At 49.6% G+C, this 24944-nt stretch overlaps 1 protein-coding gene across 7 annotated transcripts in view; it reads right to left on the reverse strand.

The window, feature by feature from the left end:
* Nucleotides 1-11683: 11683 nt before the first annotated feature.
* ARRB1 (arrestin beta 1) overlaps nucleotides 11684-24944 on the reverse strand; it is a 66752-nt gene continuing 53491 nt past the window's right edge. For 5 of the 7 annotated variants that reach the window (XM_090265494.1, XM_090265475.1, XM_090265476.1 and 2 more), the window contains 11 exons: nucleotides 24128-24187; nucleotides 23223-23290; nucleotides 20676-20811; nucleotides 19680-19764; nucleotides 19163-19235; nucleotides 18208-18345; nucleotides 17460-17543; nucleotides 16202-16225; nucleotides 14017-14087; nucleotides 13163-13214; nucleotides 11684-11814 (listed from right to left, as the gene is read on the reverse strand). In XM_090265494.1, the coding sequence (XP_090121620.1) occupies nucleotides 11703-11814; nucleotides 13163-13214; nucleotides 14017-14087; nucleotides 16202-16225; nucleotides 17460-17543; nucleotides 18208-18345; nucleotides 19163-19235; nucleotides 19680-19764; nucleotides 20676-20811; nucleotides 23223-23290; nucleotides 24128-24187 (903 nt within the window). In that variant the 3' untranslated portion in view covers nucleotides 11684-11702. Of the gene's footprint in view, nucleotides 11815-12292; nucleotides 13014-13162; nucleotides 13215-14016; nucleotides 14088-16201; nucleotides 16226-17459; nucleotides 17544-18207; nucleotides 18346-19162; nucleotides 19236-19679; nucleotides 19765-20675; nucleotides 20812-23222; nucleotides 23291-24127; nucleotides 24188-24944 lie in introns of those variants that run through there. The other 2 variants (XM_090265503.1, XM_090265477.1) reach the window with 2 other exon arrangements.

Genomic DNA, 24944 nt, shown 5'->3' on the forward strand with positions numbered 1-24944 from the left:
TGGTGTACAATAGTTTATCCATTCACACTTGTTGAAGAGTGTTTGGGTTATCTCTAGTTATTGACATGTATGAATATAGGCATTATTATCGTACACGTACAGGCTTTTGTAGGAATGCAATTTTTATTTCCTTTGGGAGTGGAACTACTAAGCCTTATAGTATGTTTATTTTTTAATTTTTATTGAATTTAAGGGGGGAAATTGGTGTAGGTTTCAGGTGTATAATTCTATAATACAAATTTATAAGAAGCTACCAAACTGTTTTCCAAAGTGTCTGTGAGTGCTAGACTTATCAGGGTGATCACTTCATAAGTTATATAAATGTCTAATTATTCTGTTGTACACCTGGAACTAATATAATATTGTATGTCAACTGTAATTGAAAAATAAATCTTTAAGAAAGTGTCTTACCATTTTGCATTCCCTTCATGAGCATTCCAGTTCCTCCACATTCTCACCAGTACTATTTATTGAAAAGACAGCAATTGAATTGTTTTTGCGACTTTTTTAAGAAAATTAGTTGACAGTATATGTCATCAATGTAGGTGTTTATTCTTCCATGAATACCACACTTTATTGATTACTGTAGCTTCATAGTAAGCCTTGAGATCAGGTAGTAGAGAATTCCAACTTCATTCTTCCTTTTAAAAATTGCTTTACTATTCTAGTTTCTTTACCTTTTCATATGAATTTTAGAATCAGCGTGTCTTTATCTACAAAAAAAATCCTTCAGAGACCTTGATTTGGATTACATTGAGTTTATAGTTTAGAGATCATTGGTATGTTAATAATATTGAAATTTCCAATACATGAACATAGTCCATGTCTCAATTTGTTTAGGTCATCTTTGATTTCATTCCTCCATATTTTGTGCTTTAGAAGTGCGCATAGAGATTATGCACATATTTTTTATATTTTTACCTAAATATTTCTATTTTTGTGCTATTGTAGATGGTATCTTTATCGGCATTGTCTTATTCATTTCAGTTTCCAGTTACTTGATGTTACTATACAGAAATACAATTGATTTTTGTATATTGATCATGTATCCTGCAACCTATATAAACTCACAAGTAACTCTTTTTTCTGTGCAGATAACTACTGTAAATAGAGGCCATTTTATTTCTTCCTTTATAATCCATAAGCCTTTTATATCTTTTTCTCTCCTCGTTGCACTTGCTAGGGCCTTCAGGAGGCTGTTAAACAAGAGTGATGGGAACAATCATCCTTGCCTTGGAGGAGAAACACTGTTTTTCACCATTAAGTAAGGTGTTAAACGGGGGTGTTTTGTAGAAGCCAGTTATCAGCTTAAGAAAGTTTAGAGGTTTTTTATGAATGGATATTGAATTTTGTCAAATGCTTTTTCTGCATCTATTGAAATAATTTAGCTGCATCCCATAAATTTAATTTGTGTTTTTATTTTCATTCAGTTCACAATATTTTCTAATTTTCCTTGTGATTTTCCTCTGTGACCCATTTAGAAATATGTTGCTTAATTTCCCAGTATATGTGAATTTTCCAGATACCTTTCTGTTATTTGTTTCTAGTTTAATTCTGTTATTGTTTTAAAAAGAAACATTTTTATGATTTAAATTCTTTTAAATTTGTTAAGGTTTTCTTTTAGACCCAGAAAATGGTCTTTCTCAGTGAATGTTGCAGGTGCACTTGAAAAGAATGCATATTTCATGTTTTTGAGGTGAAATGTTCTAATAATGTCAGCTAGGTCAAGTTAGCTGATAGGTAGTTCAGGTCTTCTACGGCCTACTAATTTTCTCTTATTGCTCTGAAGGTGTTGCAGATTTATATATTTTTCCTTTCAGTTCTATCAGATTTTGCTTCAAGTAAGCATATGCATTCAGATGCATTGATTGCTAGATGTATATACATTTAGAATTGTTACATCTTCTTGGTAAGTTGACACTTTTACTTTTTATATTATGTCCCTTTTTATCCCTAGTAACATTCCTTGTTCTGAACTCTATTTTGTCTGATATTATTTGGTTACCTTTTCCATATTTTTACTTTTAAGTTATCTTTTTCTTTATATTTAAAGTGGGTTTCTTGCAGATAGTATGTAACTGGATCTTTTTTTTTTTAAATCCAGTCTGACAATTTCTGTCTTTTAATTATATTTAGACCATCTACATTTAATACAGTTGTTGATATGGTTGGATTTAGAGCTATCACTTTTATTTTTTTGTTTGCCCTTCCTATTTTTTATTCTGTTGTTCCAAGCTTCCTGCCTTCTTTTGGAATATTTGAATATTTTTTTAGTATGGCATTTTAATTTAACTATATTTTTGGTTGTATTTTAGTTGTTGCTCTAGGAATCACAATATACAGATATAACATTTCACAGTATACTTAGGATTAATATTTGATACCTCAAGTATAATACAGAAGTCTTACAAAGAAATCGGTCTCTTTATCTTCCCCCACTAACCTTTACATTATACCTATCACATGTGTTTCCTTTATATACACTGATATCCTTATCAGATAGTTAATACTTTTTTCTTTCAACAGTCAGACCTATCAGGCATACATCACAATGATTTGATAATTGATGTCTATTGCAAAATGATTACCACAATAAGTCTAGTTAACTTTGCATGGTTAAATAGTCTCTAGTTCTTATAGAGCTTTCATATTTTAAAGAACTCCTCAGGATGACCAATGTAGCATTACCCAAATAACTGCCATTTCTGTTTCTCTTAATTCCTGGAGATATAGATTTATCTTGGGCATCATTTCCTTTCAACCTAAAGAATTGTTTTATTTATTTGTTTGTTTGTTTTTATTGTAAGACTGCTAGTGACAAATTCTCTTAAGTTCTCTTCATCTGAGAGTCTCTTTATTTTACATGATTTGTGAAGGGTATTTTCCCTTTTTTTTTTTCCTTTAGTACTTTATACATGTTGTTCCACTGTCTTCTGGCCTCCATGTTTTCTCTTGGGAAAGCTGCATCAAATCAGCATTCTTTGTATGGAAGAATGTATGAGAATGTGTCACTTTATCTAGCTGCTTTCAATATATTAACATTTATTTTTAGTTTTTAGCAGTTTGGTTATGTGTATCATATGGTTTTGAGTCTAGGATTTGCTCAGCTTCTTGAATTTGCAAATTTATGCCTTTCATGCAATTTTTAAATTTTTTTTCTGCAGCAGTATCTCTCCTTTCCTCTGAGAGTCCAAGGACATGCATATTAGACCCTATGATATTGTTCATAGGTCCCTGTTAATTTTTTCAATCTTTTTTTCTCTGTTTTTCAAACTGAATAATTTATACTGATCTATCTTTAAATTCATTGACTTCCTCTGTCCCCTTCATTCTGCTATTAAGCCTATCCAATGAATTTTTAATTTCAGATATTTTCTTTTTCAGTCCTAAAATTTCCATTAGGCTAATTTTCTAGTTTCTATGTCTCTGTTGAAAATAACTATCTTTGCATCACTTTCAAATTCAAATAGCTACTTCAAAATCTTTTCTAATAATTGCAGCATCTAAGTCATCTTAGAGTTGGCATATGTTGATTGTGTTTTTCCTTGAGAATTGGTCATATTTTTCTAGTTCTTTGTTTGTTGAATAATTTCAGATTGTATCCTAGGCATTGTGAATGTTACATTGTGTAGACGCAGTTTTGTTATAATCTTTTGATTCTGTTGTTATATTTAGAGGCAATCAACTCATTTAGGTTCAGACCCTAAGTTCTGTCTCACCTTCTGTTGTTGTTGGTTCTAATTTCAGCACAAATCCACAAAAGAGAAAAGAAAGGGAAATTTACCCCAGATTATTTTTCCAAAATTTGACTCCTCTGCACCACTTCCTGCTTTGTTTAATTTTTCAGTAGTTAGGTAGTTGTTTTGTTTTGTTTTCTTTTTTCTTTTTTTCCTTTCTCTCTTTCTTTTTTTTTTTTTTTTTTTTTTTTTGGTCTGGAGTTTTTATGTAATCAGTAGGAGAGATAAACTATAATGGACTTACATGGTCTTGACAAGAATTTGAAACTCCTACCCAGTTTATTTTGATTTGCTAGAGTTTCAAACAGCTGGATAAATGAAGTCCCAAAGCACCATGAAGACCGTGACAGCTGGAGAAAAGCTCAAAGCTAAGAGGCAACAACAAATACCTCTCCCATGTTTCAAGTCCTGATTAGATGTCAGGACCCTCCTTCTAAATTGTGATATCCAGATCAATGTGATTATTTCTATTTTCTGGATGAGAAGAGCTGGTGATTTGCCCATGCGGTCTCCGATCTAATCCCCTGACCTTCTTCTGCTCTGTGCTGCAGGGCACAAACCACTGCAAACTACATCCAAAGATCCCTTGAAATTAGCCTCTGCCGATAGGAGGCACACACATGAAATTGGAGGGCGGGAGGAGAGGAGAAACCAGAGTATTTCTTCCACTCTCTCTGCTTTGGGTGGCATCCCCAGCAAGAGCTGTGTTTCTTCTGTGGTCTAGGTTCCTCAGATACCCTCTCCCTCAAAGTCCCTGCTGGGCTTCCCTGGTTCCTCAGCTCCGTAAGGCCACCTCCTCTCCCTGTCCTTCCACCACGAAAACGGTTGTGGTTTCCTGTTGTAGCTGATCTCTGGGTTGCCTCCTATCCCATTTACCTTTTCAACTCTTGCAACATTTTCATAACCAGTTTCTTCAATTAAATTCCTGCTACTGAAATACCAGCATAGGTCCTGGTTATCTGGACTCAGACTGATCTAGTCCATGTGGGAGGGCAGATCGAAAACTGTAGCTCAGGTCTCCTGCTTCAGATGTCAATATCTTCCTGCTGTCCTCCTCTGGCTGGGAGGGAGGGGGTGTCAGGAAACAGACCACCTTCTGGCCAGTCAGGAAACAGACCACCTTCTGGCCAGCCAGGAAGGCAATGCTTCGAGCTAAGTTGCCCATTATTTTCCAGGAATGTAAAGATACGTCTTTCATATGTAATCCATTTTCTAGGAAAGTGGTCTTATATCCATCAGCATCTTCTGTGTTAATACAGTATACCATCATTTAGAACTTTGAGTCTTTTGCTCATATATCCTCACTGCTCCCACGTGTTCTTCTGGAACAGGCAGTTGTGGAAAACTGGAGTCACTTCAGGAAGACCCTGCAGAGCAGGAAATGAGAACCGGGCAGGAATCAGGGCTGGACCCAGGGCAGGACTTCAGCTGAAGTGGTCTGTGGTGCCAGAAGATGATGGGATGGATTCAACCCAGGAGCAAACCAGGGGTCATGGGATCCAGTGGTATCTGAAAGGGGTTTGAGTTTTTGTGACTTCCCCAAGGCCAAAAGGCTGGTAAATGGCAGACAGGGGAGGAGAAAGCTTCTTGGCCGTCTGCAGAATGGGGTACAGGAACCAGGTTGGAGTTGAGACCCCAGGGGAAGAAAACACCTGACCCAGCCACAGGCCCTTTCTACTGGTCCAGGGCACCAGGGACAGCATTTGTTGGTTATATCTTGCCAAGGGTTTATGAGACAGAAATAAAAGCACAGCCAGCACCTGTCACAAAAGACCTTTAATGGTCACCTATGTATGGTTCTTTTGTTCACTGTCTTGTTAAGAGTTGGATAAACTGTAATAATGTAATAACTTATCTGAGATAATAAGGAATGCCACAGGTACAACAAATAAACCTGGCAGATGGCCCAGGAATGAGGGTGTCACAAAATAATCACTTCACAGAAGGGCCGCAGACCTGGAGAGCTTTCGCAGTCACCTGTCACTCCCCACACCCAGGACCCACACATAGTCACTGTACCAGGCTGAGCCCTGGCTCCCATTAGTAGGAAGAGGTGCCCCTCATCCCCAGGGTTGGTGGCCGACCCCACTGAGCAGAGGCGTTCCAGTAGGACCTTGCGTCCTGGCCCTGTTCCCCTTAGTGCTCTGCTGATCTGCAGTACAGGCCATGATCGCACCCCGACTTTGTGAGGCTCCCACTTCTTATGTGAAAACACCTCTCACACTAATAATGCCTCCTATGATGCTTGCAATAGTAATTCCTGCAAGGTGGGCAGAGCCTGGCACTAGCCCCACATTACACACGGAGAAACTGAGGTCAGTGGGCTCCAGGGCACACTTGAACTGAACCTAGAGCACCAGTTGGCACACTGTCTTCCATGCCCATGGCTTGCAGTCCCCTAAGCCTCATATTTTCACCTAGAATGCCCTGGGTGGGGGGAGAGGCAAGATTCTGTGTCAAGGGCTGGTCTGGATCTCACCACGGTGCCCACCCTCAGCCCTGATGAGGGACTAGGCGAAGGGACAGGCTGGCAGGGAGAGAACTCAGGTGACTGCAGGTGGGGGAGCAGCCTCTCTTCAGGCACCCTCCTGTGGCCCACACACTCAATTGCCCACAAATGTGGGAGTGGAATCCTATCAGAATTGCTCAAGGGAAACTGGCTGCCTGAAAAGTCTCTGGACAGATCCTACCCTCACAGGAGGGACTTCTGCTATAAAGTCCTGCCTCAGCGTGTCTTTTACAAAACTTGGACTTCCATCTGTCTCTGTGTAAAGAGGAACCTGACTCTAGTTTCTCCTCCCACCCCATGTGCCTGGGCCAGGAGAGTTGGGTATCATACTGGGGTGCAGACACAAGTCCTAGGGTGAGGGCTGGGCCTGCTTCCTTGCTCCACTGTTCCCCATGCTGCATGGGTCAATATCAGGGCCAAAACCCATTGTCACTGAGCACCAGGCCCCTGCCCAAATGAAACCTAGGCCCAAGCTTCAGGGTGGGGGGCTACAAAATCATCAAATGCGTGTGTGAATGAGCAAATGCTTGGGCCTGGGTTTGGAATCCAGGTGTCTTTGTATTGGAATGCTAGAGCCATTCCAGCATGAAAAGCAAGAATAGAACCGGTGCTTGCTGGTCTAACATCAAACCTCAGAATCATGGTTTGAAGAATTTTTTTCTTCAGAAGAAAGTTTGAAGGTGAAACTTTAATAGACAAGACAGATAAAAGCAGAGTTGTTCTGGTGGAAGTGGGAAGTGGAGAGGGCTGGAGGCCTATCCTACACCTCCATCCCTCCCTGCCCACTTCAGCAGCCCCCGACAAAGCTCTGTGGAACACCAGGGGCTCCGCAGCACCTGGTTTGAAAACCATTGTGTCAGAGTGTCTACAGATCATGGGTCCTCAGGACCTGTGCTTTGAGTTAGTTCCCTTTCAGGGTGAAGAGTTGAGCATGATGGGAGAAGGATGCTTCCCCCTCAGGAGGCCTCTCTTTGAAGCCACTGTGCAGTGACCCTGCAGGGGAGTATCAGAGGTGGAAATCCTGCCCCAACGGGGAGGCCGTTTCAGTCCTGGAGAGAGAACCAAGTGATGGAGCTGCCTGGACCAAGATGCAGGCTTATGCACGAGGGTGGGGAGTCTGTTTTGGTCCTTGTTGATTTTAAAAAGAAGAACATCAGAACAGGCATAAGCCTATGATCATGAGACCCTAAAAGAGTTCAAGACTGGGGCCTAATGCCTTCCTCCGGGATGGGTGGACAATGTCCCATCCCCCGTCACTGGCAGGAGAAAAGCTGCCTTTGTGATTTGCTGAAACCACTGGGGGACAGGTCAGCTGGGGGACAGGTCACCTGGGCCGCAGCTCTGAGTGTAAGAGACTGGGTTTCCCCAAGCCCAGATATGTCCCAAGTATCATCAAGGATTGGCAGCTCCAGTTGACCCTGGAAGGGGCCTTGTACTTCGAAGGAAAGGAGCAGGCAATTTCTGTTCCATGTTATCCTTGGGTTCTTTGATGGAGTTCTGATTCAGGGACTGGGGCTGGGGGTTCTCACTAACCTGGGACTAGAGCCAAGGCTTCCTGGCCTCTGTGGGGTCTCAGAGATGGGAGATGTGGGTGACAGCAAGCCTGGGAGGGCCCAAGATGCCCCAGTCATAATCACTGACAATAGCCATGTCTAGTCTCTCTGTCCTCATTGCTGGGACTGTGATCTGTGGGCATGGCATTCCTGAATGGTATCTCAGTTTTCGCCTCAAGTGGGTGAGAGCAAAGCTGATCTGGCTACACCTCATTCTGGCTGACTTCTGCCTAAGGAAGATGCCCAGTGGGAGGAAGGCTTGGCCTACAGCACACTTCCTGGGTGTCCTTGGGCCACTCCCCTGCAGTGGCAGGGCCATGGCCTGGGCAGTCATTTGCAATTGCAGGGCTGGCTTTCATGTCTGACTTCCATCCATCTGGGCCTCACAATTCCTTGAGTCAAGTAGGGGAGGGATTGGTGTCCCATTTTATAGTCAGGGAAACGGAGCCCAAGAGGTTGAGTGACCTGCTCCAGGCTACTCAGCTGGTTGATGACAGTCAGACGGAGAGGCACTGTGGACTTTCAGGCCAGCGTGCTTTTCCCCAGCACTTGTGGGAACCAGCTTGTCAGCGACTCCCCAGCTGGAACAATACCTCTCGGGAGCCCCCTCTCACCTGTCTGGGCTCTGAGGCTGAGGAGGCCCGTGGAGTCCAGTGAGATAACCCAGTCCTTGGTTTCACTGGGACTGACTCTTCCCATAGTTGGAATGCAGAGGAGCCCAGCTGACCCTCTGCCTGGGGATTTCACTCAGGGCCACGGTCTTCCTTCTGCCCTGAACTGCTACCTACATGCCACGCTCATGGCCCACGGGAAAGTCCCAGTGTGGCACTATGTGGCCAGCATAGGCCCCAACTGTGTGCACAGAAAGAACTGACACTGTGGGCTGGTCTGTGGGCACCAGTGGGGCTCCCCACCCCCCATTTCACCCCGAGGTCTCACACGACTCCAGACGGAGAGGACATCTGCAGAGAGGGACTCAGTCATGTCTGGAGGCTGCAGGGGTATAGAGCCAACCAGAAGCTTGAAAAGTGAGCTGGGCCCTCTCTCTGGAAGAGGCCAGAGGAAACACTGATCCGAGTGCCCCTGAGCTGCAGCACAAGGCTTGCAGGAGGGTGTCTGGTTCATGGGCAAGCAGGGCTGAACTCCAGCCTGGGCACCATTCATAAAGCTACATTCTAATGTGGGTTGAGTCCACCTGGAAGGGGCACCGTTTCTGATTCACATCAAGGCACTATATGGACTAGGAGCAGCCCTGGAACCATGGATAAAATGGCCCCATTCTTCCCCAATGACTTTCCCCTGACCATGAGCTTCCTGAGGACGGGGCCAGGGATGGACCTATCTCTGTCTCCAGTGCTTGGCACTGAGCAATTAAGGTATCAGCCAAAGATGGTTAAGCCAAATTCAAATGAACTTGACCACTGTCCTTATGCAGCCCTGCACCCAAAGAGTAAAAGGCTAGATGGGGCTATGATGCTTCTGGGAGCTGGAGAAATTTCAGGTAACCCCTGGGATAAACCCAAAGGGTGAGTGAGATGTTGAGGGGGTGGAAGCTCAGGAAATCAGTGGCAAGTCTTTTGCGTCCACGGGTTAGGAGTGGAGGAGGAGGTGTGGAGGAGAGTGATTACCCCAAATCCTAAAGGGTCTTCTACCAGCTCCAAAGTTTTCAGGAGAAGACCCTAGAGGCCACATGCTTGGGGTGTGTTACTCCAGCATTTCATCAGCTCCATGGCTGCCCGATGAAATGCAGGCTGCCCAGCAAGCTCTGGTAGGGGCATGATGCCTGGGGCATCTGCAGCTAGGACCCAGGAATGGCCAGGGGAGTGTAACTGTCTGAGCTGACTTGATTCTCACCTGAGCAGGGGTCCCCAGTGTAGAGTCTTCATAAGAGGCAGAAGGGAAGGGCTGGGTGCAGTGCTGAGCATGGGAGCTGGTAATCTCACCATGGAAAATGGCTACCCCATCCACCCCAGGAGGGGCAGAGCTGAAAGATGCTGAGATTCAACTGGTACAATAACATTTTGTGGTCTCCCTTTTCAGGCAAGTGTGGGCTAGAGATAGAAGGAAGCAGGAATTGAGGAGAGAACCCCTTGTCCCATAAATCAATACAGTTGCTTGGGTATTAGGTAAACCTCAGGTGTCTGTGTCCACAAGGGGCTGTGGGTTACTAGAGGCCCTACTACAAGCACCCCTCCATGGCCCCACCCCCCACCTCACAAAGGCTCTCAGCAAATACAAGCTCTGTCCTTTCGTAATACTCAGGTCCTAGGCCCAAGCAGTTCATGCTAGCGATGGCCATACCTTGACATTAGGCAACCCTCCAGAGGCCCAAGAACAGTCCTTCCCAGGCCTATAGTGGGGAAGTAGAGCTCTCCATGGCCCTGCCTCCTCCAGGGTCTACTGAGTCTGTCCCCTCTGGAGGCAGCCAGAACACAGTCAGCGGCTCTGGCTCCATCCAGTAAACCAGAAACTTTAATGTTCACAAGTTCTCAGAGGACAGAGCTGGGAGGGCCCTTTGTGATCATCAGGTCCAACTCCTTGGTTTTCTAGGTGAAGAACTGAGGCCCAGAAAGGGAAAGGAACTTGCCCAAGGACACACAGTAAGTGAGCAATAAATGCCAGACAACAACAGAGACTTCTGAACACTTTCTACCTCATCTTCTGTCTGCCCTGTTGTCCTGGAAACACCCCAGATCTCAATCACAAACACTGGCCAATGGGCACTGGGAGCTATTGGGGGGGGGGGGTCATTGACTCCCCAAGGAAACTAAGGGTTCCTTGCTATCCAGTAGCATCCTACCTTTTAGGTGAGGGCATCCAATGGACCCTGCCACCTTCTGAGGAAGGACCCCTTTTGCCTGTGGGTATGTGGCCTCGGGCACTCTCCCCCAGCCTGCAGAGCCAGCTCAGCCCTGAAGAACTGTAAGGGGAGGGAGGAGAACAGGGGTGTCCCTAGCCCTCTCTGGACTTCCAGCCTTGCTTCCCATGGGCTCACCAATCACAAGCCCACAGAGAAGGGGAACAGGGCAGATTCTCACCGTCCAGCCCCTGCACCTGTCTCTCAGAGCCACCCCTCAGGAAACCTCCTTGGAGCTTCGGCTCACCCTGCCTGGAAAAGGGAGGCAGGGGGCTACTTCCTGAGGACCCTTCCTTCCTTTCTCTCTATGCATATTTAGACATAGGACAACACACGTAAGACACAAGGTAGCTGGAAGAGTACATCCTGACAATACTGAAATAGACTTGGGCTAATTCACACAGTTTGCCTTAGACTAGGTGACTGCCGGTAAGAAAGTCCAGTTGCTTTTCTCCACTCCTGGGGTTTACCCCAGTGTCACTGTCAGACACAGAGGGACATGGGGCAGGGACAGATGTAGAAGGGAAAAGGTGTTTAGTGGGTCAGAACTGCAAAAAGGCATTGAGAATCTGCCCACAGTCGCCCTCCCAGCCAGAAGAGGGTGTCCTTCAACATGGGCATCTTTGAGCTGCCAGGCTGTTTTAACCACCTGGGGCTGTGGACATTCTCTCACATGTCTTGACCCCTCATCCCCACCCTTCCCAGCCCTGGGCCCTGTGCTCCCCCCTGCTCTCCATCCAGGGTCAAATTCCAAGGCCAGAGCCACGGTGGCCTTTCTGGGGACCAGCAGGAAAAGAGGGAGAATGAAGAGGTGACTGCAATGAGGGGGTTATGGTGGTGCATCTGGCCCTGCTGGCATGGGGGTGTGGGGCCCATCCTGAGGCCAGAGGTTCACCACCACAACCTGGAAGACCACTGGGCCCCCTGGTAGAAACTGGAAGAACAAAGGGGAGGGGCACCAGAACAGGAAGAAGACAAATGAGCAGCCTAGTGCAGGAGAGTGGACCTGGAGCTGCCTGGGGGGGGGGGGGGGGGGCAGCCCCAGTCTATCTGTCGTTGAGCCGTGGAGAGCCAGTACCATCCTCCTCCTCCTCCTTGTCGTCCTTCATGCCTTTCAGTCTCTGACGGGCAAAGTCCTCAAACACAATGTCGTCATCGCTGGTGGGAAAGACAAGGAAAACGAGGGGTATTTGCAGGGCAGGGCGAGTAGGCTTATTCAGAGGGGTCAGAGGGGTCAGGGGGCTTGCCTGCCAATGGGACTCAGATACTGGCCTCCAGGGCTGACCTTGGGCAGAAAGGCCTGCCAGGCTGGCACATCTGGATACCCACCAGGGGCAGTAGGACTGGTCACATGTGGCCTCCAGCCAGTTGTGGAAGCACCAGAGGAAGGCATAGACCTTCCTTTCATGCCTAAGGGCTGAAAAGTGACCCTGTTCTTGAGGTGTTTGGGGGTGCGGTAAGGGGGGTTGAAGCTGGGCTGGGGCCAGAGAAGGAACTCATTCCTACTGTGAGAGGCCAGGCTACCAGCAGTTTCATAGCATATTCTGAATCTCCCAAGAACAGGCCCAAGAAACCCCACCCCCACCCCCCAAAGAACTACCCTCAGGAAGCACTTCAGCTTCTGCACAGGAAGGCGTGGGCTTGGCTTATTGGAAGAGAAAACCATGGAGGTCCTTTCTCCAGGAAAGTATCAGCCCACATTCTACCCTGAGGGATCTTGCAGAGGAAGAGGTTGGTGGCAATTCTAAATAGGGGGGCAGAGGTAGGGTAGGGTGGGGGGAGGGAGTGCCTAAGTGGGGTTTCAAGACTAAGGACTACTTCCAAGAACAATGAGTTCCCTTCTACCATGAAACATGTCCACTTAGGCCCACTTGAATCCCCTGTCTTCCAGAATTCAGCCAGCTGCGTGGGGTGTCCCCATGGGGTGACTTGAGACCCCAGATCCCAAACATCTCCTGGGAGAGTAGGGAAGAGTGGATTTGGAGCTGGAGCAAGAAAGCTGGTTTGCCCTGGAGGTGGTTCATGCCGGCGGCCCAGGTCCTCCCCCTCTGGCCACTGTCCGGTGAGCGATGGCCTTTGGCCGCAGGGAGATCCGCATGAGTCCTCAGGAGTCAGCAGCAACAGATCCCCAGAGCCTTCCCCACCCCACAGCTTGATTCCACTGGTTGGGCGCAGGCGGGGCTGGAGAGCCCCAGCCCAGGGCCACGAACCAGCCCTGTGTGTGCCGAGCAGGCGCTGTGGACGGACTGACGGACGTGCAAGGATGAGGGAGGAAGACAGACCCCACCAAGGCAGGAGGAAGAGGAACAGGCACAGGCACGGAGGGTCCTTCAAGTCACATGCAGGCAAGCGGGTTGCTGAAGAGGTGAGCAGAGGTGGCTCTCAGCAGGCGGGGTTAGCCCAGCTGCTCCTCAGGGATTAATAAGCATATATGCAAATGACCCTGTTGCCCCACCCACCTCCCAAGACCCGCCCCCCAGGCATCTGCAGGCAGGGTTTGACTTACTTTGTGTCAAGTTCTATGAGATTGGTATCTACTGGTGCCTCGTTCTCTGGAACTGAACACAGGGTGGGCAGGCACCCATGGGTTAGTGGTGTGTGGGTATGGGGTCAGTGGGTCCCCGCCCCAGAACAACCAAGCTAAGATGAGGAGGGCAAAGAAAGAAGGGAGTAGGGAAGGAAGGCTGGTTCCTGGTCTCAGAAATACCCCAAATCATCCTAAAGGCAGGTTGGAGGGCTCAGGAAGGGTCCCAGAGGCCCACCATAGCCCCAGGCAAATAGAAAAGCCTCTGGATCCTGCTCTTTTTGGCATATTTCCAACATGACTTAGATTCATTTCCTGCGTGCATGACTTTTACTAACCCTAAAACAACCATTTTTCCCATTTTCACATCTCTGAATTTTGGGTATTTCTACAATCAATGGAATTGTGGGAACATTTTTCTTTCTTTGTGGTACAAACTATAATGTCTCTTTGGACTGCAATAGTCTTAGAGTTAATGAAGTATGAGCAATCTGATGTCACTTGGAAAAATTACGGGGATGGTGTGTCCAGGGGCCATCTGATCCATGTAGTCCTTTCCCCTCCAACCAGATGCAAGACAAGGGCTCCAAGCATGGCCAGGGGGCGCCCCTCCACCCCCAGCCTCCTCCCATCCCCACAGAGAACAGAGCCCAGACCTCTCTGTCTCCCCAGGAGTTGCAGGTAAATAGGAGTGTGGGCCTCATAGAAAATCCTGGGGAGCTGGGAAGAAGAGTGACCCTGGGCTGAAGGCTGACCCAGAGGGTCACAGCAGCTGGGGGAGAAGGGGGGTGGCTATCTAGAAGACCCCACCCTAGTGACCCACAGATCCTACTCACCTTCCCGATGTGGGGGGTCCTCTTTGGGCTTGGGGTGCATTAGGGTGAAGGGCAGTTCCACGGCCACATCACTGAAACAGAGACCCAGACCCAGTGAGCCTTGAGCCCAGTCTCTGGCTGTGAGACATAATCCCCTGTCCGTCTGAGGACTGGGGGGGGTGGGATCGGGGGGCCGAAGAGGCGGCTCCGGGCTGAGAGGTAGGAACTCTGGCCCCAGGCGCTGGTTCTGCCATCCTCTGAGCCTCAGTCTTCCCTGGAGTTGAACTAGGAGAACTCTCATCCTGGCTCCAAAAACAATGGGAACCCCCTGTTCCCTGAGAAGGATCCCTGGATTCCCATGAACTGAGAGGAGGCATAGGGGTGGGAAAAGGATAGCCCAGGACAGTGTGTGCATCATGGTCACTGGTAGTTTCAGATGTGCCAAGGGACCCTGCCAGCCTCAGATCGCCACAGCCAGCCCAGCCTGCCGTGACGCTGCCCTCCCCAACTTCCTGGTTGGAACTGCCCCTGCCCTCACTGCGCCCCATCTCCCCACATCGCCAGGAGGCTCCTGTAAAAGTGCTCAGGTGGCCCTAGCCTCCTGCCAACTCGATGACGCACTGCTGAGGTCCATTTAATCAAACTGAGGTTGGATGGGACCCAGGCCCTGGGGCTGTCTCCAATGCACACAGAGGCTGAAAGCCGAGTGGGGACAGAGGGTGGGACAGTGGGGAGGGACAGTGGAGGTGCTGCCACCAACCAGTGCTTCTGACAGATAATAACAAGACCAGATACTTACATGGCACTGACTCTGTGCCAAGAGCTATGCTAGAGTCACTCTCATCTTCGCAAACTGTTATTACACCCAATGTACAGACTGGGAAATTGAGGCCCAAGGACAAAAAGTATCTTCCCCAAGGGCACACAGCTGTTGATGGGAAGTGACGGACAGGATTCTACTCCCTTAACCACTGAGTGGTAGCAGCTCATGATGGAGGTGATTCCCACCCACCATCTGCTCTCCACCCTTACAAAGCAGCCCTGCTTGAGGGGGCGTCACCCCAGGAGGCCCTGCTAATTGTGAGTGCTGCCAGCCAGGCACAGCCCCATCTTCCTGGCCCTGCTACCCAGGGGCCTGCTGGGAGAAAGGAAGGGGCAGGGGAACAGAGGGGACAGACAACCAGGAAGGTCTGTTCCACCAGCCCCACCATTCATGGGGGGCACTTTACATCCTGGAGTCTTACTGAGCACATCTTGAGAGTGGGGGTAACAACCTCTACATTCTAGAAGTACTTGAGCTTCCAGGAGATGCTGTAGGTAACAGGCTTCATTCAGCTGGGTAGCTGTGCTTGCCAGATCATGACTTCCCCGCAGTAAGAACATGCAGGTTTCATAAGACTGTTGAAAATTTTGGTTCTTTTTTTCCCCTCTTTTTGCTTCTAAAGAGGTTTGCTTGTCCAGGTCCGCTTGGAAGAGTGAGCTCTCAAAAGAGAAGCTGGTGGAAGATTGAGTTTGCCAGCCTTCACTAAAGCCATACAGGATACAGATAGAAGAATCTGGACCTTAAGCTTCCACCAGGCCCTGAGCGATCACGGACAGGGGTTGTGTCTGATCCCTCTCTGGAACCTCAGCACCCAGCACAAGACTAGGTTCAGGAAATCTTTACTGAAACACATTGGATTGAACTGAATGGAATTGCACCTCTCCAGACTGAATTCTTGGAATGAGTAATACTGCCACCTTGTGACAGAAGGAGAAAAAAACCACTGTGTCGGGGGCAGAAGCATTTTTGCTGTGTGTGAACCCAGCCCGCAACAAGGGAATCTTGTGGACAAAAGCAGGTGTCCACAGGACCTCTCCTTAGCAACACTCGGCCAGCAGTCAATTCTCATTCATGTAGTTTGAAAGTCACGAAGCTGACATTTCTCCAACACATTCTATAATTCAGACCAACTGGGGGCTACTCCCTAGATTATTAGTAGAGCCAGCTTTGCTATCTGCAAAGGTCCTTATCACTTGGGTGTAATGCTAGAGCAGGGTGAGGTTTTTAAAGGAAAAACTGCATCCCCCTGGTCACTCAGGCGAGGGTTCTACTCCCAGCACAGGTCTGAGCCTGGCAATCCAAAGTGACCCACAGGATGCCTTCCAACCCAGTGCCCTGCGGTTCTAGGAAGTGGGGCGATCAGGTCAAAGGGAGGGACTTTACCTGCACGCAAGGTCTCCCAACAGTCTGGGTGGGTCAGAGGAGGCGGGAGAAGTGGTCAGGAGGGAGTTCAAGAGGAAGAAAAGAGAAAGCATGTTCATTCACCACCTGTGCTGCCCGGAAGCAGAGAAGACCCTGGGACACTCCCACCCACGCCTGCATGGCCATAGCTGCTCATTCAGGGACACTCAGGCATGGCATTAGCCTCTCCCGGGAGCACTGAGACTGGGTCTGGCTCAGCCAAACTCTCTATGAGGCCTCATTGAGCCCCAGCACCCACATCTGCACAGGAAACATAAAAACTAACTCCTGTGCTGCCTCGCCTGGGAAGCCTGTCTAATGAAGGAAGCAATTTGGGATCAACCAAAGATTTCTCCAGGAAGCAGCTTGAGGCACACTGGGTCCTACAAGAGCCATAGGACGTGGGAACTGGGTTTTGCAATTCTGACATGTCCTATAATATGTGGTCACTGTTACATGCTGCCAGGCTGCATGAGGCATGATTTTCATAATAAAGGGGACTGAACATCTAATGCTTTTAGCTTTCCAATCCTTTTGTAGAAATGTATTAATTAGAAAAAAATCCCCGTGACAAACCAGAAATCCTAATTCTTAGGTTTATAACAATATGGGGGAAAGTAGTTCTGCCTGAGTCTCCTTCCCCCAGACTGTGCTCCAGGGCAGGGACTGTGTCTGGTCCACCGCTGTGACTCTAGCTCCCAGCCCATGACCTGAGAGGGCAGAGACTGCAGGAAATGTTTGGGGAACTGTTTGGGCCTCTATTTCTCTATCGTAAAATGGGAGAGTCAGAACATCCCCAATCTGGCTGTGGGATTGTCAGCCCCTCTTGCCATTTCCCCAGCAGATCAGCATGGGCATGAGTGGGGGTGGGTGCTGTGCCCCGGGGGATGATGAGGACACAGGACCCCCTGGACACCCCACAGCACAGACTCTGGGATGCCTCCCCCACCCATGTGCCCAGAGAGGGGACACGGAAGAGGAGGGGAAGAGGAAGGAGGGAAATATGGGAGGGGCAAGTTGGGGCTAAAGGCCTCTGAAGCAAAAGAGAGTAGGGGGATAGAGGAGGAGGAAGAGAAGCGGGAAAGAAGAAGGGAGGGAAAAGGAAGTCCTTGAGCTTGGTTCGCCCTCAAGGTGGATGCAGCTAAAAAGTCCATTGAACAGGCAGGATGGGCAGCTGGCTGTGGGTGGTTGGGAGCACCCCCACAGACTTGGGGATCCTGGGCTGGACGAGCACACTCACCCGCCCCGAGACACCACCAGCTTCACTTTCACTTTGTAGGAAACAATGATGCCCAGGATCTCTCTGTTGGCTCCTTCCCTCAACCTGCAAGGCGACAAAGGGAAGCCGGTTCACGGGAGCTCCCAGGGTGGGCAAGACAGCAGCGGAGGGGTGCGGTGGGGGGCAGAGGCCACCTGTCCCTCTCCTGAGCCACTCAGCTGCCGTGAGCAAGGAGAGAGTGTGTGTGAGAAAGGGAAGCTCTGCCCTGAGGAGGAGGGAACTTGGAAAGGAATGACCAGATGGCCTTGGAATCCCCACCTTTGAGGGGCACCCCCGCATCTGACCTCATCTCTCCAGCCTCCCCAATGCCCTTATGATTCATCCTCTCTCACTAAGAGCATGCAAGAAGCCCCTCCTCCCTTCCAGCCTCACTATATTTCAGAGACAAACCCCAAATGACTGAAGACACTAGACTAGGATTTGCTGCCTCTTGCAGGAAGCCTCTCCAGGTTGCTCTCCCTCAAGCAAGCCATTGGAGCCCAGCATTGACTAAGGGACATGGGTCTAGGGATCCATTGTGTTCTCTGGGTCATTCCTGTATAGTGGTGGGAATAAAGGGACAGCTTCCCTTAGGATGGACCCTGGACAATGCTCGGGAAGAGGGGAACCCATGCCTTGTGCTGACACTGGTGGGACCAAGGCAGATGTGGATCCACTGGGGGCAGGGTGAACATTCCAGAGCCTGGGATGCGGGAGGGCGGGTCCTCACAGGGTGCTGGAGGCCAGGTTTGTGTCTTCATGCTTGAGCTTCCCATCCAGCGCGAGGCCCCGCTTCTCCCGATTGTTGGCCAGGAAGGGGGTCAGTGTGTAGACCTTGCAGAATGTTGAGCTGGGAGCCACTGTGTCACTGGGAAGAAGGGAGGCAGGTGTAGAAATGCCACCCCCCACCCCCACCCCCGAGAGAGCCAACCCCAGCCTAGCCAGGACATCTCAAAGAGCACATATGTTTTTTGTTGTTGCAAAAATACTGATTGCCATTACATGTAAATAAACACACATCTACAGGAAAAATGAAATGAAGTATAACAGCTCAAAAAATTATATGCAGGGCCAGGAGGAAAAGGAAAAAACAAGTGTGTCTTCTAATAGGAGCATCTACTTCCTTTCAGTGAGAAAAAATGTTTCACTTGAGAGCTCTCATTTCCTTAGCTGCTAACAAGCTTGGAACAGAGTTCCATGCTCAGTCATAGTAGCTCTCCTCAAACCTAGATTTTAAAAAAGAAAATTATTCTCTACCCTCCCACACAACCCCTTTTATCCAATGAACTGGATTATTCTTTTATCAGACAAGAAAAGCTGTGTACCTAGTGGCTTAACCTCTTCGCCTTGGCTGCCAGGAAGCTCAGAGCAAAGTAACTCCCCTTCAATACAGTTTCTGATATAGTATAATTATGACCCAGGCCCTTTAGATTCATTAGCTCTTATTTTTTCATTCTGGTTTTAGTGGGTCTTTTCCTTGACTGTAGCATGCATTTTCTTGTAGCTAAATCAAGTGAATGTTTTCTAAAAGGTTGTTCAACATCATCTACTGTGAGTGGCAAGGAAGTCTGAGGCCTAGCCCTCTGCCAGGTGGAGAAGAGGCTTCTGGGCCTCTAAGCGGGGCCAGGGTTTCTCCTTTGCCCGCCCAATCCCACGCGTCCAAGGCTGGGCTTATGCTCACTTACTCGGCCTCTTCCATGGCCACAGGGCACTTGTACTGGGCCGTGTTGAAAAGGCAGATGTCTGCATACTGGCGCACTGGGGAGGAGGAGGGAAACGAGGTGGCGTGAGTCACGGATGAGGCTTTGGGGCATCACAGGCTCCCCTGAGTTGGGGATGCTTATCCCCAGCAATGGCCAGAGTCCACTTGGGAACTTCCACAGGAGACAGTCCCCACCCTTCACCCAGTGGGCAGCCCAAACACACCCACTCCCTTACATAGCCAAAAAGTCTTCCCCTCAAGGACAGCTTTGCCCTGAACCCAGGGAACCCAAGAGGAGGCAGCTTAAACAGTAAACTCGTGACCTGGCCAATAAGCAGCCTCAAAAGCCTTACCCTTTGGCTTACAGCAGGCCCTGGGCTTCCCTGAGGGCCAGCAGTCATTTACAAGGCTGTTAACAAGGGGAGAGCCTTCAGCTAGCCCCTCCCCTTGGGAGGATTCCCTCCCACCAGCCCCCTGGGCTGGCCCTCTGCCTTGTGTACCCGAGATCTTGATCTTCTTCACTGTCTTGTTGGTGTTGTTGGTGACGTGGACATTGACGCTGATGGGTTCTCCATGGTAATAGATCTGGGAGGTGTAAGAAGGGAGAAGGGCTGGATGGGAGGACCCCAAGGCACTAGAGAGGGGGATGCAGAAGAGGCCTCACACACATCACCTGGGGTTCCCCAGACCTTGGCCACTCTGACATTGGCCCCTGGTTCATCAGCCACTTCCCACTGAGGCTAAGCTACCAGGCACGTTAGACTTCAGTTCTTTTGTGGGACCTTGAAAGATCATTGAATCAGAAGGTGATGATATTCCTGCGCTCCAGTCCTGGCTTAGTCACCAGAAATAACGATAACAATGATAACAATGAGAAGGAGAGTGGTATGACCTTGGACAGGCTACCTAAAGCCTCAGTTTTCCCCTCTGTATAATAGGGGAGCTGGACTAGGTGATGACGTATCAAGTCCCTGCCAGCTCTAGCCACCTGGAATTTTAGACACAGGAGGATCTAGAAGAAGCAGGAGAAAGGTGGGGAAGAACTGGCCCACTCACTGAGGGAACCAGCTCTGAATGCTCACTGAAGGACCTCAACTTGAATCTTGCTCCAAGTACTTGCTTCCAGCTATCCCCAGAGAGGGATGAGGGATCCTCACAGCTCAAGGGCGGAGGGGGGGTGTGGGGAGGTCGCCAGGACGCAGGACCCTTCAGGAGGTACACTGATTTCTGAAGTCGGTTGCATCCTTCAGGATCATGCCTCCTTCTGACACCACGTTAAGTCCCAAGAAGCTTCCCCAAATCCCCTGAGGGAAATCTCAGGTTCCCTGAGCCCAGTGCTCCTTGAGCTGGGGGCAGAAGCCCCTACCTGAGGAGTCCTGAGGCCATGAAAGAGCTGGGATCTGAGCAGTCCGGCGCGCGCGCGCACACACACACACACACACACACACACACACACACACACACACACACACCACTGCCAAGTCTGAGCCTCATACCTCCTTATCCAGGGAGGCCTCGAGATGCAAGGGCTTGTCTGACATCAGGAACTGCCTGGTGGTCTCTGCTGTGGGCTGGGGACCAGGCCTCTCGGGGGCATACTGAACCTTCCTGATGACCAGGCGCACCGAGTTCCTAACAGAGAAGGGCAGAGCAAACGATGACCGGTCACCTGGCTCCATCCCCTTTCCTTGCAATCCCCCATCCCTCTCCTGCTCAAGAGACTGCCATCGCCCCCCATGGCCTTGGACTCTAGTCTGAACTGCAGAGATTGGTATAGGAGCCTAGTCACCATCTGGCCCTACTCCATCCTCCCCCATTCTGTCCCAGCCACCCCCACCTCCATACTGTCATCCTGGATGGCCTATCTAGTCCTTCCTTGAAAGTTTCATTTGCACTGGGTTCCTGCCTATAATACCCTCTTCCCACTGCTTCTGCCCTCCTTTGCTTCCTTCTTCAAGGCCCAGCTAAATGTCTCTTCTTCCAGGAAACCCTCCTGGATCTGCCCACTTGGATCTTCTCCTGGTCTGAGCTCCTACAACATCAGAGCCGGACCACCCCACGGCAGCACTTCCTGCGGGTCTGGGTCTTGGTGGCCAGCAGGATGGTGAGAAAGAGATTATGTCTTCACTTCCTGCCCCCTTCTGTCATCTGATAGTGTCAGTTCCCTAAAGACAGAAAGTTTTGTCTCCATTGTTCACTGCTGTATTCTCAGCATGTGTGACAGTGTCTGCCACCTAACAAATGCCTGCTAAAATTCTATTAAACAAAAATAAGCAGAGGGGACATGGACCCCATGAAGAAAGGATGCCTTGGAGAGGTGATAGGTTTGGTGAGGGGTTCAGTGATGGTGCATGGATTCAGGCTGGGGGTGCAGGCCAGGGAAGGGGATAAATAGTCAGAGGGTGGAGGCCCAGAGACAGGGCAGGGTTCTGGGGAGGTGAGGGGGCTCAGGGAGGGAATGGAACTTGGTGAGGCAGTCTCCATGGCACGCTGGGTATGCTGGATTCCCTATTTGTCAGACAAGCTGCCTCCATTCACTGGAACCAGACAGCCAGGGAATGGTACCTGGCCTCCCTGTACTTACGGCCTTGAGTAAATTAACCTGGGTCTCAGTTCCCCATCTGTAAAACAGTACAGTAGCAGGACCCATTTCTTAGGATAGCTATGAGGATTAAATTAGTTCATCCATGCACATCACTTTGAATACTGTCCAGCACTCAATAAATCTTTGATAAGTGATAAGTTGCTATATCATTATTAGTAGTAACTGATAAGGACTTAAAATGTCCCATTGGTGGTGGAGTGAGGGTGGGGGCTCTCAATGTTGTTCCTCTTCCTTGCTCTGATCAGGCTCCACTCCAAAATCCCACAATCCCCTTCCTTTTCTTTGGCCTCATACCTTAAGAAGAAATGAGTGACAGAGAAGCCAGGGCGAAGGGTCCCATTTCCTGCCTCCTGCAACGTACATACACACTCCTGCCTCCCGCAACATACATACACACAAGCTGCCCAGGCTGGAGATGGAGATGCCTGCAATACATCTTGGAGCCACCCGGTGGCACACTCAGCTCACTCCCTATGAGATTGTAGAACCACCACCACCACCACCCCGCTGCCCCCCCAGCAAACCTCCTGCCAGAACTGTCCGAGGCAGGGTGTATCTGAGTTGGGGGCTGAGGCAGTCCAACCCAGAAGTCAAGGCCAGCTGTTTCAAGCTGCCAGCCTGGGCTGTCTGTCCAGGACTGTGCCTCTCCAAGAGGAGACCTCTCCTCTTTGAGACATGAGTTGAGCCCCGGCTGGTGTGGCTCAGTGAATTGAGTGCTGGCCTGCCAACCAAATGGTCACTGGTTTGATTCCCAGTCAGGACACGTTCCTGGGTTGCGGGCCAGGCCCCCAGTTGGAAGTGTGCGAGAGGCAGCTACACAGTGATGTTTCTCTCCTTCTCTTTCTCCCTCCCTTCCCCTCTCTCTAAAAATAAAATAAATAAAAAATATATTTTTTAAAAGATATGAGCCGAGCTCCCCCTTTTTCTCCCCTGGGGTGGGGGTGGGGGGATGGTTTACTTCTCCACTTCCCTTCCTTGCGTAAAAGCCTCCATTGACACCCTCTACCACCACTACCTGCTGCTGATAGCCTCCCAGGAAGAGAACTGGGAAATGGGGTCTAGGATGGCCTGGACAACTAGCTCACTGTTTAAAACAATATGAATTTCAGGGGGGTTTACAAAACAAAGTAAAAAGACATGTAGTCTGGAAGAGATGATATTAGAGGCAGGGAGATGGAGGAAGCAGGTACAATGGTGTAAAGGAAAAAATGCTGAGGCCTCGGCTGGGGCAATTAAGCCACCTCCCCCAGGAAGCCCTCCATGACCTGCCAGTCTTCCAGAGTGCCCTTCTCAGACATCCCAAGGCTAGAATGTGTGGCTCCTCCTTAAGCATTTCCAGGTATTGTTATTTATCTCTTCTTTGGACTCTGCCTGGCCTGTCTCCCTCTCTCTGCCAGCAGGCAGCCCACACCTGAGCCGGGAGCTGCGCCTTTCTCACCGCTTGTGGATCTTCTCCTCCAGGTTCTCTGCACAGAAGGCTTTGACTTCATAGTCCACACCACAGGCCTGTGGGGAAGGGGTCACTGACCACAGGGCCTTGGCATGAGCAGAGTCCCAAGGATACCACAAGCCACCCTCCCATTTTATAAACAAGGAAGCTGGAATGGAGCCCCAAGCTCCCACACTCTGACAGGCCCCTGAGCTGACTCAGGAGCCCTGTGCTCAGCCCCAGGGCTGTGCTGCCTCCCTCTGTGGCTGCCTCCCTCATCTGACCTGCCCACAGAGCTGCTCCCAGCTCCCCCAACACAGGGCATCCAAACCACCCTAACTGGGCTTTATTCTATGGACTCTTGCCTCACCTGGTGGTCATCCTCACCAAGGCAGCCGCCCAGCATACCAACAGGAGCCTCAGCGGCTGTTTGAGAGCATCTCCTGTGTGCAGAGTGGGCCCCAGAGGCATTGCTTCAGCGTCTCACCCCAGCCTCACCACATAAGGAGGCACATCCTATGTTCTCCATTTCACAGGTCAGGACACCGGCTCAGAGATTGGGGGCCTCTGACTCTAGTGGTGCCACGTCTCTCTGAGCCCCAGTTTCCCCACCTGTGAAATGAATGCACCTCCCTACAAGGTGTGAGGCCCAGTGGTCATCCAGAGGACATTCTGGTCCTGTTGCGGCTGACACCATGGTCAGTGAGAGTGAGTCAGGAGAGTCTCTGGACACCTGACTGAATGTGGGGTAAGGACAGTACCATATCTGCTGCCCTCTCTGTGAACAGATTAGATTAGCTTCAACATAAGGAGGCTTCTTCAGGGAGGGTTCTAGCATCTCCTGGAGAGAAAGCCAGGGACCGGGGACAGACGTGTCTTGTACTCAGAGAGACGTTCCCTTTGCGGTGACCCACCTTCCCTGTGTCTTCAGGCCCTGGCTGCAATGTCACCGAGCATGGGAGGTTCGGAGGGATCTGTTGAGAGGACAGGCAGAATGAGCCCCCCACCACTTACCTCCCCATGCCACCACCCACCCCCACACCCACCCACTCATAAGACCAGAGTATTCGAAGGACAGGCAGGTCTCTTCCATCAGATTAGGGGCTCCAAAGGGCAGACCATGTCTCCCCCATCAGGCCTTGCCAAGCCATGCCCCACGTGGGGAGGCAAAGGCACCTCCAGTAAAGCCAACGACTTCAATGCTTTTCTTCATTTAAAGGGTTTAGCTTACGCCAGTGCTCACAGGACAACAATTGAAAAACATCCTTCCATGATGTCCACTGTAGTGGGCAGAATAATGGCCCCAAAGATGTGGACATCCTAATCCCCAAAACCTATGACCATGTTGCCTTCTATGGCAAAGGGACTTTACGGGTGTGATGAAGGACTCTGGGAGGAAGAGGTTATCCTGGATGATCCAGGGGGGCCCGATATAATCACGAGGGTCCGTAACAGTGAAAGCAGGAAGCAGAAGAGTCAGCTTCAGAGATGGGATATGAAAAGGCTCACGGCGGTAGGGGGACAGGCTACGAGCCAAAACATGAGCAGTCTTGAGAAGCTGGAAAAGGCAAGCAAACAGATTCTCCCCCAGAGCCTCCAGAAAGAGCAGGACCCCAATGACACCCTGGTGGTAGCCTAGTGAGGCCCGTTTTTTACTTCTGACCTCCAGAACTTGAACGTAATAAATCTGTATTTTAATTGGCAGGTTCAACTGCCATGTTTGTGGTGGGT

Source organism: Furipterus horrens, unplaced genomic scaffold (genome assembly GCF_987537825.1).
Source record: "Furipterus horrens unplaced genomic scaffold, mFurHor1.1.pri manual_scaffold_2, whole genome shotgun sequence".
Lineage (NCBI taxonomy): Eukaryota > Metazoa > Chordata > Mammalia > Chiroptera > Furipteridae > Furipterus > Furipterus horrens.